The sequence below is a fragment of the Brachyistius frenatus genome, unplaced genomic scaffold, assembly GCF_029030835.1.
Source record: "Brachyistius frenatus isolate BFR_SWC_R1_liver_20210118 unplaced genomic scaffold, ASM2903083v1 Contig_144, whole genome shotgun sequence".
NCBI classification, from domain to species: domain Eukaryota; kingdom Metazoa; phylum Chordata; class Actinopteri; family Embiotocidae; genus Brachyistius; species Brachyistius frenatus.
In genome coordinates, this window is record NW_027210743.1 from 588,105 (window position 1) to 601,879 (window position 13,775).

The following is a 13,775-nucleotide window of genomic DNA, read 5'->3' on the forward strand; positions in this document are numbered from 1 at the left end:
ATGAAGTCATAATAATAACAAAAGCAATTACAGAGTTCGGGGTACTGATGTAAGGTATAATAGCAATATCAGAAATTACAATAACTGATGTAGTTGAGTTGTTTTATTTATGCAAATTGTTTTTCTAGGATGGCAAGGCAGTCCCGCACTCTGATTGGCTAGTACTCGTTGATTGACTTGGTTATGTTTCGGTATGAGGAATGATGATTGGTTCGAGTTAAGTTCTCTGATGACTCTGCAGTGGTAGGGTGTATAAGGGACGGACGGGAGGACGAGTACAGGGCAGTAGTGGAGGACTTTGTGGAGTGGGCGGGAAGAAATCACCTGCTCCTGAACATGGCCAAGACCAGAGACATGGTGGTCGACTTCAGGAGGAAGGCGAGGGCTCCACAACCGCTGAGAGTTCTGGGAGAGGAGGTGGACATGGTGGAGGAGTACAAGTACCTGGGTGTCTCCATCGACAACAGACTGAACTGGAAGACCAACATCAACGCTGTCTACAAGAAGGGGATGAGTCGACTCTTTTTCTTGAGGAAACTTCGATCCTTCAATGTGTGCAGCGAGATGTTGGAGATGTTCTACCAGTCTGTTGTGGCCAGTGCATTGTACTTCGCTGTGGTCTGCTGGGGGAGCAGCGTTGGAGCCGGAGACACCAACAGACTTAAATAAACTGGTTAAGAAGGCCGGCTCCATCATCGGCTACAATCTGGATAGTCTGGAAAAGGTGGTGGAGAGGAGGACGCTGAGGAAACTATTATCCATATTGGATAATCCTGACCACCCTCTTCACCACCTGCTGCAGGGACAGCGGAGCACTTTCTCCAAAAGATTCCTCTAGCTCCGCTGTCACAAGGACAGATACAGGAGATCATTCCTGCCGACCGCAATAAGACTGTACAATAACTCACCTCTGGCAAAATACATCACACAACAATAACACTGTTGTCTGTGTTTCTTGGTTGTTTGTATATAATATATATAGATATATACTGTGCATTTTATATTTATATTGTATATTTTTACTGCTATTTTACTGCTTTTCTATTGTTCTATTATTATCTTATTGCTTCTGTAGTGAAAACATTTCCCCTCGGGGATTAATAAAGTAACTACCTAACCTAACCTAACCTAACCTAACCTAACCTAACCTAACCTATGTGACATCTCAGCCAATTAGAAGCAGAGTAGGGCGGGTCATGCCTTTACGATCCTAGGGAAATATATCCCTGCAGGGCACACCAAAGCTACCGGGAAATGCTTTCATATTTAAAAAAAAGAAGAAAGAAAAGCTTTTTATTTTAAATTCTGTTATTTTATACTTATTTACTTTCCAATATATTATGTTTTAATGCAATTTAGATGAAAACAACGTGGAATAAAGTGATGTATGAATTTAACATTTTTAAAGTCTTACGGCCCTTAACTTTTAGAGTTACGTATGTTCAGTATTGTCTTTCTTAACGAGGGGATGTATATTTGTCAGCTTTTTGATCAATCTAAAATAAATAAATAAATAAATAATAATAATAAAAGATGAATGACGTCAGGTGTAAATCCGTGTCAGCGGATGTCGACTCGTTCTCAGGAGGGACCGGAGCTGCTAACGTCAAAACAACTTCAGTCACACCGCGGGCTGCTGTCGCCCAACAGCCAGGTAAACATTTACCATCAAACACGATGCAAAAAAAAAAAAAAAATATTCCCTCCGATCTTCTCGACGTTTCCTCTCGGTCGGTTTCCCCGGCGGCCCGAGCTTCTCGAGTCGAGTTGTCTTTCTTGTGTGAAGAATGGCGACGCTTAGCGCGGGCGAGCTAACGGCTGCTAGCCCCCGAAGCAAAGATGCTTTCCGTGCGCTTTTTTTTTTTTTTTTCCAGCTGAACAAACACGTCGTTGTTGTTCACGTTTACCGAAACAAAACACTACTACGCTTTGCTCGTCGTCTCTCCGAAAGAAAAAACAAAAACAATGCGGGGCCAGCTGACGGTTAGCCAGCCCGAGCACCGTTATCGGCACCGCGTCAGTTAATAACCAGCTGAAACGCTCGTAGTGGATGTAAACATCATGGAGGCTCGTCTTCTTTGCGTAATCGAGGTATTCGTGGTTAGTTGTGCGAGTCGCTTTGAGCAGATTATCTGCAAACAGGATTGGGAGTGGGGGTGGGGGGGACAACAACAACGAGTTGGTTCGCTGGGGGGAAGCTGTTGGCAGTAAATTTTAGGAGGCAAACTTTTAAAAAAATGTTTGGTTATTTATGAGAACTACTTTGTTGTGGCCGAGGTGTTTCGCTTGTTTATTTGTTTGAAGTTCAGATTTCCAGCCACAAATAACAGCAAAGTAAAACACTGTTCCTCTTTTTTTTTTTTTTTAATTGAAAGAAGTGTTGATCTTGAGAATTATTAGATTGTCAGAAATCTTTAATTTGTGCACTTATGAATCGACATTTAGATTTGTCTGATGTTTCCTCTGTTCGATGTTTTAATAACATTGACCTTTGATCCTATTACAGGTTGTGGATCATTTTTCTGACTCCTCAGGTGGAAACTCTTTTCCCAGTAGCACCAGGTAAACCTTTTTTTTTTTTTTTTTTAATTATTTTAAAATCAGGTTTATAGTTCATATGAGGCCATTTCACCAAAGTATTTGATTTGTGTTGCATTGGTTTTACATTACATACAGATTCAGCTTATAGCTTCTCTCTCTCATTTTAATTTTTTTTTTAGGACTGCTGCTGCTTTCATTTCTGAATTAGTTTATTGTACATGTGACTCAGGGACTCAAAACGGTGCGTGTTTTTTTTGTGTGTCTTCTTTTTTAAATCTTCAGAGAGGAAGTCCACCTGATAGAGCTGTGAGTGGAGCTCACGTGTCCGACCCGTCTGCCAGTCCAGATATCCGGCCAGTATGTCCAGTGATCCTCCCCCGCCGTACCCTGGAGGTCCCAGTGCTCCCCTTATTGAGGAGAAGAACGGACGGCCTGGTAATACAGCCGATGAATGTCGATAAGCTCACGCGCAGTGTTGTTGCCGCCGCCGCCGTCGACATTTCAACGCGAGATCGGTTCAAGGCGAAGTACATTTGAGGCTGTTTTCTTTCTCTAGCCGAGTCGCAATCCACGATTGTTTTGTCGCCGTAGATACTTGTCCGATTCACAAGTTTGAGAGATCTCCGTGAACATCTTGGGTGGCTTTAATGTAACACTTGAATTTGAATGTTCATTAAAGTCATTTGTCAGGAAATATTTCATTTTGTTGACTCAGACCCGTCTTCAGTGCCTTTTTCTTTTCTTTTTTTTGTCCGTGTGCTGTCTTTTCAGAAACAGTACGAACCGCTCCTCCACAGGGACAGCCTCTGCCTCCAGACTACGGCCCTCCACCTTATGAGGCCACACAGCCAGGCTTCCTGCCCCCGCATGTCCCCGGAGAGGGGCCCATGCCGATGCCCATGCCTCTACCACCACAAGGTGCTGCACGCTGCCTGCAAACACAAATAAACACGTCAAACATCACACTGCCGCGACATGCGATTGGCTTGTAAAGTTATCAGGGCAAATGTGTTAGTGAGCATTTGTCTTCCTCAAGCAATGACATTTGGAGACATGTTTCTGGACTCGACACGATGTAATCCCAGTATTTACTCACCTTTTTTAGCCCAATTCAGACCAGCTCCAAACTCTTAAAGAGACTTATTTGGGTTTGGCTTCAGTTTTGGAAAACCAAATCAAAGATTACAAATTGCAAATCACTTCACGATGACCCAGTGACCTCGATGAACCAAGTTCCCGCCTGAATACCATGATTGCTGTTCATACGGGAGGGTCAGTCCTGTCCATCCGAATGATTTATTTCAGATGTATTGTGTGCAGGTGGGCCCTTCCCCCTGCCACCCGGTCACTATCCTCACCCGATGGCAGGGCCGATGGGTCCCGGTGCCAGTCACTTTGTCCACATGGGAGGTCAAACGGCGACCGTCCTGGCTCCTCCGGGAGCAGCCACCACTGTGACCGTACTGCAGGGGGAAATGTTCCAGACCTCACCGGTGCAGACGGTGTGTCCGCACTGTCAGCAGGCAATCATCACCCGCATCTCCCACGATGTCGGCCTCATGAACACACTCTTCTGCCTCTTCTGCTTCTTCGTAGGGTAAGTAGACGTCAGGCAGGCTGACTGCGGTCGCCGAGCATCTGTTGGTGCTGCGTTTGTTGATCTAGTACACTCCTTTATAGATATGTGTGTCAAAGGAAGTACAGATGTCCTGAGCGTGCTTTTTTTTTTTTTTTTTTTTTGCCCCCAATACTGATCAGTCATTCAAGTGTTCAAGTGTCTGCTGATACAGACGCCTGAACCAAGACTTGAATTTTACTAAATAATGCAGCTGCATAGCGCTCATTTCAAGTTAATAAAAAAAAATATGAAAATCAATCCAATGTACAGGCTTGACAACTGAACAAGTCTGTAAATTTCTGTTATCGCTCATACGCAGCCTGTTCTCCAGTTATATGCAAAGCGAGTGCACCTGTTGTCGTGTGATAAAATCAAATGAGACTGCGGGATTCAAACTAAGGGCGTGAATATGCAGACATCTGGACTTTCGCCAACATCATCTTTACATGTCCGTGTCCCAGATCTTTTGGAACAACCTCATCTTTTCAGAGTGCTGACTGTGCATATATACGCACACACACACAAAAATGTGGGTGTTATTAAATCCGCTCCGTCTTGTTCCTCGTCCACAGGTGTGATCTCGGCTGCTGCTTGATTCCCTGTCTGATTGACGACCTCAAGGATGTGACACACACCTGCCCTTACTGTAAGGGCTACATTTACACATACAAGCGTATATGCTAACCACCGACAGCTCTATGCTAGAGACATGTACATGCACACGCATTGAAAACTCCCTGCTCTTCCTGCTGGTAGTAACACTACTCCCCCCCCCCACTCTACACCACCACCCATTTTTTTTTTTTTTTTGCAAAGTGTTGTGTAGCCCTCTTAAATTGTAAGTGCAGTTTTCTCATTAGTTCACACAGTATTTACTGTATATATCTTTCAGCATAATACTTTCATGTATGAACATGCAGTTGAACTGTACAAATCTCTGACTCGAGTGCAGAGGATGAAGGGCACTAAAAAGATCCACAGAGATGGAGAGGCCGCAGAAACCGGCTCGTGATGCTATGCATGTGAATGAAAAAAAACACAAAAAAACAAAAAAACCATACAGATAGCCTCAGTTTAGAGAAAGCTGTGAAACTGGTCACTTTACTTTTAATTTTTTTTTTTTTTGTGACTTTAGCTGAGAAGCAAATTTATTCAAACATGCTAAGTTAGCATTCATGTTTTGTTTTTAAAAAATTATTTCAGATATTTTATCTGCACATTTAACAGTTAAGAGAACTGTGGAAAAAAAATATTTCTCTGTCTAATTATTTTGTTTTAACAGATAGTTTTTTTTTCCTTTTTATCATTATTACCTATTGAATGTGAGAAAATGAAGTATCTCCATAAACTAATGTATTTGCTTGTCTGGGAATTCCCAAGATCGATGTTACTTGCTGGAATTATTCTTAAACTTCTGGGTTTCAGTCGGTCACATAATGTGCAGTGACTCTCTGGCTGTGTTTACATGGGCACTCGCGTCCTGGTTTGGTTATATTCTGGATATGACATAGAACTTAATAAACCTGTTTATTAATAGCCCTTTGTGAGTGAAGCCAGATAAACAAAGATATCCTCGACGTGTTGAAGCTACTTCATAGAACAGGCCTCCGGTTTCTATTGGAGCACTCGATGTAAATCTTAAAACCCGGATAAATTCGTACCCACGTTTACGAAACCAGGAAAAGATGCGTACTTGCACAAAGCACAACCAGGACACGCAAAAGCGCGCATGTGAGTGCACTCATTGTTGAGCGGTTGCGCACCATCGCCCTCTGTCCACCATGTACTTCATTTTGATAATAAAGTCAACATTTGCACTTTAAGTTGAAATCAGCGTTCCCCCTCTGATGTATTTTTAAAAAACCTTTCGAATCATTTGCTCTCCATCTCGATGAGCAAAAGCAGCAGGTTTCGTTGTCAGCCGAGTGAACGCCAACTCGCTTCTTTAAAGTGGAGGCGGCGGACTTGGAGGCTTCTACTGTTCCCGATAGAGAAAGAACTGCATGACAAGTCAGTAATGTAGAGTTCAGCGCGTCGGTCTGACGCACGCCTCCGCTCAGTTATCTTCTCACCAGTATAACAAACATGTAGTTAGTTTGTTCTAAAGTAAAAAAAAAAAAGTATAAGGAGAAGGTCCAGCGGTGGCACCATCATCACAGCGATGTTCAGCCTCTGACTCGGCACTCAGCCCTTTAAGATTATTTGCATTGCTCAGATGCATGGTAGATAACTTGACTGATAGTAAATAGTGAGCTCTCTGCTAAGATTTAAGCTTCATAGAAATGATTCAATCAGACCAGCTGACATTGTGAATTTATTACCAACGGTGAGCCGACATCGTTCCTCTACAGCATGCCCAAACTCTGTCGTCCATCGAGTGCGGCTCGTCTGCATGAGCCGCACATCAGGGCGAGTAATTCTCACTGGCTTGTTTCCCTGACTCTACGTGCATTTTATTTAATTTTTTTTTAATTTATTGATTTTTTTTTTTTTTTCTCCTCCTGAGGCTTAAAGCTGTGCAAGAAAATAAACTTAAGAGCTGAAGGATTGCACCGAAATGTTACTATGAAGTACTGTATGCAACTGTTGTGGATAACTGCCGGTCTGCATTGCTCTAAATGTCTGTGATACGTGTAACGATGTCAGTCGAAATTTGTTCGTTGTATACAGTTACTATTTTATCAATAAAACATATTGAAGGATACGCATTCGAATGCCATCTGGAAAGTAAATATTGTACCCAGTGAAAAGGGGAAACACAAAGATCTTCTTCAGCTGAGCCTCCACACACACACACACACACACAAAGAGCAGAAACTGGAAATCACCGGAACGGTTCCCGTGTCCAAACACGCAAAAGCGTCAGTCCCTCCATCGATGGCCGCACTGAGCGTTGCAGCATTTGTAGAAAGTGGTCATCGGCTCGTCCGCCGACCGGGTTTGGATCTGCATGAAATACGCCCGGGGATGCTCACACTTCGGACACTTTTCTGTAAAACGGGAGACGCAAAGTGGAATCACAACGAGTGCCGTGGGTGACACGTTCACATTATGCATGAAACGAATAAAAAAACAACAAAAAACATTTCAGCGACAAACCGAATGTGAATAGTTTATTTTGGAATTTAAATAGCTCAACTTAAATAATAGCATTAAAAGAACTGAATTTGAATCGAAAGTTGAATAATTCAATTTGGGATAGTTGCATTGAAAACTGACTGTGAAGAGCATAATATGAAATTTAAAAGTTTTTATTTGATTAGTTCCCGAATTCAAAACAAACAAAAAAAAACTTTAAAAAAAACAATGGCTCTTTAAAAACATTTGTTAGAACAACAACCATATGTTATAAGTGACTTTTGATGACGTAAATAAAAATATATTCACGAGGATTAACCAGTAATCTGTAATCTGATCAATTTGGAAACAAACCTTCCAAAAACTGCAAATAAATGACAGTTACACATTTAGATATGACTGCTTGGTTAATTTGGTATTTTACACTCGGTACTTTCAACAATATGTCATGTTTTTCTCTCACTATTCTTAATTCCAATGTATTTATTAAAAGAGGAAAGCTGCACGAACAACATTTTTCTGTCAGTTCATTTAAAATGTTTTTTTTTTTTAAATTTTTTAATTACAATAATAAAAGTGCAGCTTTATGACAATAATAAAAGTGCCATTCACTGTTTCGACGACACTTACCGGGAGTCGAGTCCACGTTCTCCCACGCTGCAGCTCCGCCGAGAACATCGTCCACCTCTTTCAACTTGGGATACTTCCTGTTGTTTACCTGTCGGGACACAAATAAAAGACGTGAACCGAGAGCAACATCTTCAATATTCAATATTCAAAATATGCAGTTTCATGAACGCACCTTTCTTGTGATGTTGTGGACGTAGGGGCAAGTGTTGCACGCGAATCTCATGCACTTCTGTCCTTCCTCGACGATTAAAACATTCCCGCAGGTCGGACAGAAAAGAAGCATGTTTGGTGGGACGTTTTGCTTTGTCGCTCGCTTCGACTTCAACTCGACTAAATGTCACCGTCGACCACGTTGAAGCTGTTTTAAAGCGTCTCCGCCGCGGTGCGCGTCGAGGAGCGGAAAGGACAGCGCACGACAGCTGTTGCTCACTTTGGTTACGGCTCGGTGGGAAACAAAGGAGGTGGAAGGGACCGGGACGGGGGTTCCTGTTAAAACAACGACCACACGCACACACACACACAAAAAAAAATCATATGTGTCATAAAATAGTAACTGATACTTGAAATATTTTAATGTTTAAGAAAATGATTAAGCAGTATCTGCATTTATTTTCACCAAGAGGAAGTTTAAGTCCTGAGCTACGTTTTCCCTCCGGTATATCATTTATGACGGACACACTTTGTTTGCAGACACGGGTTCTCTTGAGTTTCCATTTAAAAACGTTTGCCAGTAGTTTTTTTAAAAAAAAACAACAACAACAAAAAACGAACCCCTTATTTATAATAATATAATTTAATATAACTTATAATAATTTTTTGCACAGTTGTAAAGTCGCCCTGCAGATAAACCAGACCGCTGCTTGTTGGATAGTTTTAGTGGCTTGGCAATGGAGGAGCAGCAGAGTCCAGGCACTGCTGCTGCTGCTGCTGCTGGTGGAGGAGAAGAAGGAGGAGGACGGTGTTTGAAGGATGACGAGGTGGAAAAGGAGATGCTGACGGACATGGCAGCTCCTGATGCAGAGGAGGAAGATGAGGAGACTCTTCCTCATTCAGAGATTCTGGATATTTTCGAAGAGGGACTTGCTCGACTTGTGCAGGACCCTTTACTCTGCGATCTGCCAATTCAGGTGTTCTACCCTTCACATAAACACGGTGCTTTTGCTTTTTCAGACATGTACATCTATTTGTATTTATCCTGCACATCCAGCATTTGGAGATATATATATATATTTAAAAAAGCAGATTTTTGTATTCTGGCGTTAAAGCCAGTCTCTGCTTTTGTTATATTGCAATTTTGATCTCAAATTCAAATACCTAAAAGGAGCATAAACATAATTTTCGCTCTGTTAAAATCTTTTTTGGAGGATGCATTGTATCCCGTGTGGTGTAATCAGTCTGGAAATGTATTTAAAATTACACTCAAGTGCACGACCTAAATCTTTGCATGTTGGTTGATCTGCAAAATGTCAGGAAAAAAAAAAAATCCTCACAACCGAGAAGCTGGAACCATTAAATGTTTTTGCAAAAAAAAAAAAAAGATGGCTGAAAAGCTTTTCTTAGGATCTTGGGAGTCATTTCAGCTCTCCTGGACTGGGAACTTATCCACATGACATGTCACAGCACACATCAAATAAAAACTAAAGCATGAACAGGGACCTCTCTGCACACCTGTGAGACGCCATGAATTTATGTGCTGAACAAGGGAAGTTTTTCTTATTCTGGATCATGTTGATCTTCAGGTGACTCTGGAGGAGGTCAATTCTCAGATTGCTTTGGAGTACGGCCAGGCAATGACAGTCAGGGTGTTAAAGGCAGACGGCGAAATAATGCGTAAGTGTTGAGATTGTTTTGCTTTGTGTATTCCAGGTTTTTTTTTAAATTTCATTTATGAATATTATACTTTTTTACTATTTGTTTCTCCCTCAGCCATAGTCGTGGTGCAGAATGCTACGGTCCTTGATCTGAAGAAGGCCATTCGCAGGTTCATGGAGCTGAAACAACAACGTGAAGGCGGAGTGAAACATGTCAGCTGGTAAACGCTTTCACAAACACAAGGACATACAAATCCAAAAAATATTTGTCTATCGTTTATTAAATCTCTATTTAAATTTTTTTTTTTTTTTTTTTTTTACAGGAGATACGTTTGGAGAAATTATCATTTAGTATTTCAGGGCGAGAAGCTTGAGGACGACAAGACGAGGCTTAAAGAGTAAGTGTTTATGTTTAGCACTTTAATTTAACTGTTAACAACGGCACTGTGTGACTATTTCTTTCTCTTTCATGTTGTTTCATCTTCAGCTACGGGATCAGGAACAGAGATGAAGTGACGTTCATGAAGAGACTCAGGAAAAAGTGAAGGGTCACAGCCAACATTTCCCACATCAGAAAATAAAACCAACCATTGTTGCCTGAACTGTGTGCTGGTGTTGCGGCATAACTTTGACATGATAGTAAAACCCGTTTTAAACTGTTGTTAGTTCAGGACATTCGTGTTGTAAATATTTCTCAGCAGAAATAAACTGTGCTGCCTCTCAAAGAAGTCACAACTAAATACATATCTGGACTGCTGGATATAAAGTCCTCTCTTTTTTTTTCTTTTTTTTTTTACTCATAATGTGCAGTGTTTTTTGTATAATTGTCTGCAAATAAAAATATATATTACTGTATGTTTATTTGATATTCATGTGTCTGTTTCACTTCAGCTTCAACTAGAGCATTCTATAACATTTTCCTAAGGGGGCAGTTGTAAAAAAAAAAAAAAATCCTGATGATTTGAATAGTTCCTGGTAGAGGACACTATTCCATTGTTGAGCTAGAATGCACACAGGATACCACGGGAGCAGCTTTAAAAACTAGGTAATGCAGTCTTTTTCTCTTTAATATATTATATTCCTTTTAATACAGTTTTTGTGGCACTTTATGAAGTTATTAGATGAGTTGTTGGATTATTATATAACAGTGAGAAGACGGTGTAGTTGCATTAGATTTGAGATTTGTATTACATAAGTTTGCGTGACTGGTGTGGTCACATAACGACATCAAACTGGAGATATTTAAAAATAATTAGTCTTTTTTCCCCCCCTTTTTTCTATATTTGAGTGATTATCAAAGTTTGGCTTCATCTTATTTTTGTTATTTAAGTAACCGAGTTGAAGTGAACGAGCACTTTTTATTTTGTAACGGATAACAGTTGATATATAAAATGTTTTGCATCACTGAAACTTTGAAGATGCACAACAACATTTTTGACTGACCCACTTGCTGTTTTGGCAAAACAGTGTTTAACTTGCAGACAACCCAACAGGCAGCGCAACAAAGACACATTTTTGACAATATACTATTGGATGACTTTTTGGATGATATACTATAGTATGACATTTTTCTGACATTTTGGATGACATACTAAAATATTACTTTTTTATGAAATTTGACTACATACTATACTATAGTATCTTGTCCAAAATGTCAGAAAAATGTCATACTATTCGGACAACATACTATACTATGACATGTTTATGAGATTTTTGGATAACATACTATAGTGTGAGATTTTTATGACATTTTAGAGAACTTACTATACTGTGACATGTTTTTCACATTTTTGACCAAATATGATATCAATACATTTTAATGACATTTTCAATGACGTACTATACTATGCAATTTTTTTGGGACATTTTGGATAAAATACGATACTACGACATTCGGTGGTTGTAATCAAAGACAAGATGAAAGATAACTGAATGCACTGCTATCCAGATTTTTGGGCAAAGAAAAAGGCCACATGTATCGATGAATCTTTAAATATTATCTGAAAAAAGGAGCAATTGTTTCAAAGTTTTAAATACTTTTCATCATATTCTACATGATTATTTATCTACTGCAGAATTAATGCTTTAAATGGGTCAAGATAAACATTTTACACACAAAACAAGTATAAACAAACAGTAAATAGAGGCTCCAAAATATCAGGCCATAGTCCCTTCACCTTCTCCCGTCTGTTCTGCAGCCACCATGACTTCTTCACACAACGAGCTGAAGAATATTTCTACAGAGCTGAAACACCTTTCACTCAAAAGGCAACAGCTTCAGGAGAGGAAAAAAATCCTGAGCATATTTGAAGAGCTGAGGAACCGTGCAGAATTTGGGCAAACAGGTGACGAAGGACAAAACGTCTATAAACTTGATAATAAAGTTTCTACTCAACACAATTAAAAAAAATAAAAAAATAAAAAAGTCTTCTTGCTTCTGCTGTCTTCTATGTGTGATCTATGTGCATATTCCATATTTTCTACAGATGAAGTCGCTTCCAATAAGTACGAGATCCAAAACATTGATGACAAACTGAAAGAGCTGAGTGAAAAGAAGCATGAACTCCAAAAAAGCTACGACAAGCTCCTCAAAGCCAAAGACATGAGGAACGGGAAAGGTAAGTCCACATTTATCGCAGCAAATCATGACTCATCATATTTTATTCTTATGACCACATGTTCTTTTCTTTATTAGGGGTTACTTTCAACTACAGTCAGAAGATAGAGCCCATTGCTGGTTCGAATATTTTCTATGTTGAGGCTCCACCTACCATCGCAGGTGAGCCAGATCTCCACAAACAGCTCATCGGAGCTGCTCAATCCTAAAAAAGCAAGACATGAAAGAGTGAATAACAAGCTCTTCACAAAAATCACACTTGTTGATGCCACACCTTGTGAGAACAGGATGCAGATGTTTTGGGGTTTTCATCTGGCCTACATCTGGGTATTTATTTTGCATTCATCAGCTCATCAAAAGTCTCATCATTTATTTGCCGGAGTGTAGCTCAGAGACGACCAGATTTTAGCACCTGCACACACAGCAAAAAAATAAAAATAAAAATACATGAACAGCAACTGGCATTCGCTCCATTTCCTTTTGCAGTTTTGAGGGGTTAAATACAAAAATTCTGTCAACGTTTTATGAAAACTACTCATTCATTCATCTGTCGTATTTAGAATAAAATGTTCTTGCTTTTATCTCTGTAAAACTGAAGAAATAATGGGTGAAAATGTAGATTAACGCTACATAAAGTTGTCTTCTCTTTACAGCCCCTGCAGTGATTCTGGACCTGGAAGACCTCCCGCCATGTCCCTGCAGGACTCAGTGCCCAGAGTGTCGGCAGTTCATCATGACAGAGACGTTCACCTCCGTCAGCAGCCTCACCTGGCTGGTGTGTTTCTTAACAGCTTTGATTGGGTATGAAACTCTCGTCTGCCGCCGACATATTTGCATGAGAATATAATCACACCTTGTTGGGCCCGTTTCTGTTTGTGCAGTCCGGTGTTACAGTTGCATTTCTTTTTCTTCCTGTTCCTTCTTTTGCAGCTGCGTGGCCGGTTGCTGCCTCATTCCCTTCTGCATCGAAAACTTCAAATCCATCACACACAGATGTCCGAAGTGTCGGACGTCAATCAAGACTATTAAAAAGCTCTGAGAGAAAAAAAGCAGGAGGTAAAAGATTGAAGCTCAGACTCAGAAGACATTAAACATCCAGTTCAGGGTGATGTAGTATTTCAGCAGAGTTTTTCTGATAGTATTCACCCTTCATTATGCAGGATGCTCTGAATGTCAGCTGCAGAGGGGTGATGCTCAGACATTTGGTTGCTCTTGCTTTGGTTTTTAAATGAGGCACATCACAGAAGAGGCCTTTATGTAAATGCGTATTATATTAGGTTTTCAGGACATATTTGTATATCAAAATGAACTCTCTCTAAATTCAGCATGGTTATAAGTATACTTATGAATGTTTTTTTTTTTTTAATCATGAACATTCCCATGTTCTATTTGTTCAACAAAACTACAAAATTACAGACTTTCTTTTTACAGTTCTTTTTAATGAAAAGCAGAAGACATGTGGCGATGCTCTGACTGACTG

The 13,775-nt window shown here is 40.2% G+C and overlaps 4 protein-coding genes across 4 annotated transcripts; 3 read left to right on the forward strand and 1 right to left on the reverse strand.

Moving 5' to 3' along the window:
• Positions 1 to 2,893: 2,893 nt before the first annotated feature.
• cdip1 (cell death-inducing p53 target 1) lies at positions 2,894 to 6,873 on the forward strand. Its single transcript, XM_069715547.1, has 4 exons — positions 2,894 to 2,976; positions 3,313 to 3,459; positions 3,862 to 4,138; positions 4,732 to 6,873. The coding sequence occupies exons 1-4, from the start codon at positions 2,901 to 2,903 to the stop codon at positions 4,841 to 4,843; spliced, it is 612 nt and encodes a 203-aa protein (XP_069571648.1). The 5' UTR covers positions 2,894 to 2,900; the 3' UTR covers positions 4,844 to 6,873.
• Positions 3,383 to 8,239, reverse strand: polr3k (polymerase (RNA) III (DNA directed) polypeptide K). The gene is made up of 4 exons (XM_069715549.1): positions 8,040 to 8,239; positions 7,868 to 7,955; positions 6,988 to 7,149; positions 3,383 to 3,473 (listed from the first exon to the last, which is right to left on the reverse strand). The coding sequence occupies exons 1-3, from the start codon at positions 8,148 to 8,150 to the stop codon at positions 7,022 to 7,024; spliced, it is 327 nt and encodes a 108-aa protein (XP_069571650.1). The 5' UTR covers positions 8,151 to 8,239; the 3' UTR covers positions 3,383 to 3,473; positions 6,988 to 7,021.
• A 310-nt stretch (positions 8,240 to 8,549) lies between these two features.
• snrnp25 (small nuclear ribonucleoprotein 25) lies at positions 8,550 to 10,527 on the forward strand. The gene is made up of 5 exons (XM_069715548.1): positions 8,550 to 8,994; positions 9,607 to 9,697; positions 9,794 to 9,899; positions 10,002 to 10,076; positions 10,166 to 10,527. The coding sequence occupies exons 1-5, from the start codon at positions 8,755 to 8,757 to the stop codon at positions 10,221 to 10,223; spliced, it is 570 nt and encodes a 189-aa protein (XP_069571649.1). The 5' UTR covers positions 8,550 to 8,754; the 3' UTR covers positions 10,224 to 10,527.
• Positions 10,528 to 11,755: 1,228 nt separating this feature from the next.
• Positions 11,756 to 13,666, forward strand: LOC138630907 (lipopolysaccharide-induced tumor necrosis factor-alpha factor-like). Its single transcript, XM_069715546.1, has 5 exons — positions 11,756 to 12,023; positions 12,165 to 12,296; positions 12,374 to 12,457; positions 12,949 to 13,096; positions 13,226 to 13,666. Exons 1-5 carry the CDS (start codon positions 11,882 to 11,884, stop codon positions 13,332 to 13,334), a joined length of 615 nt encoding a protein of 204 aa, XP_069571647.1. The 5' UTR covers positions 11,756 to 11,881; the 3' UTR covers positions 13,335 to 13,666.
• The last annotated feature ends 109 nt before the right edge of the window (positions 13,667 to 13,775 follow it).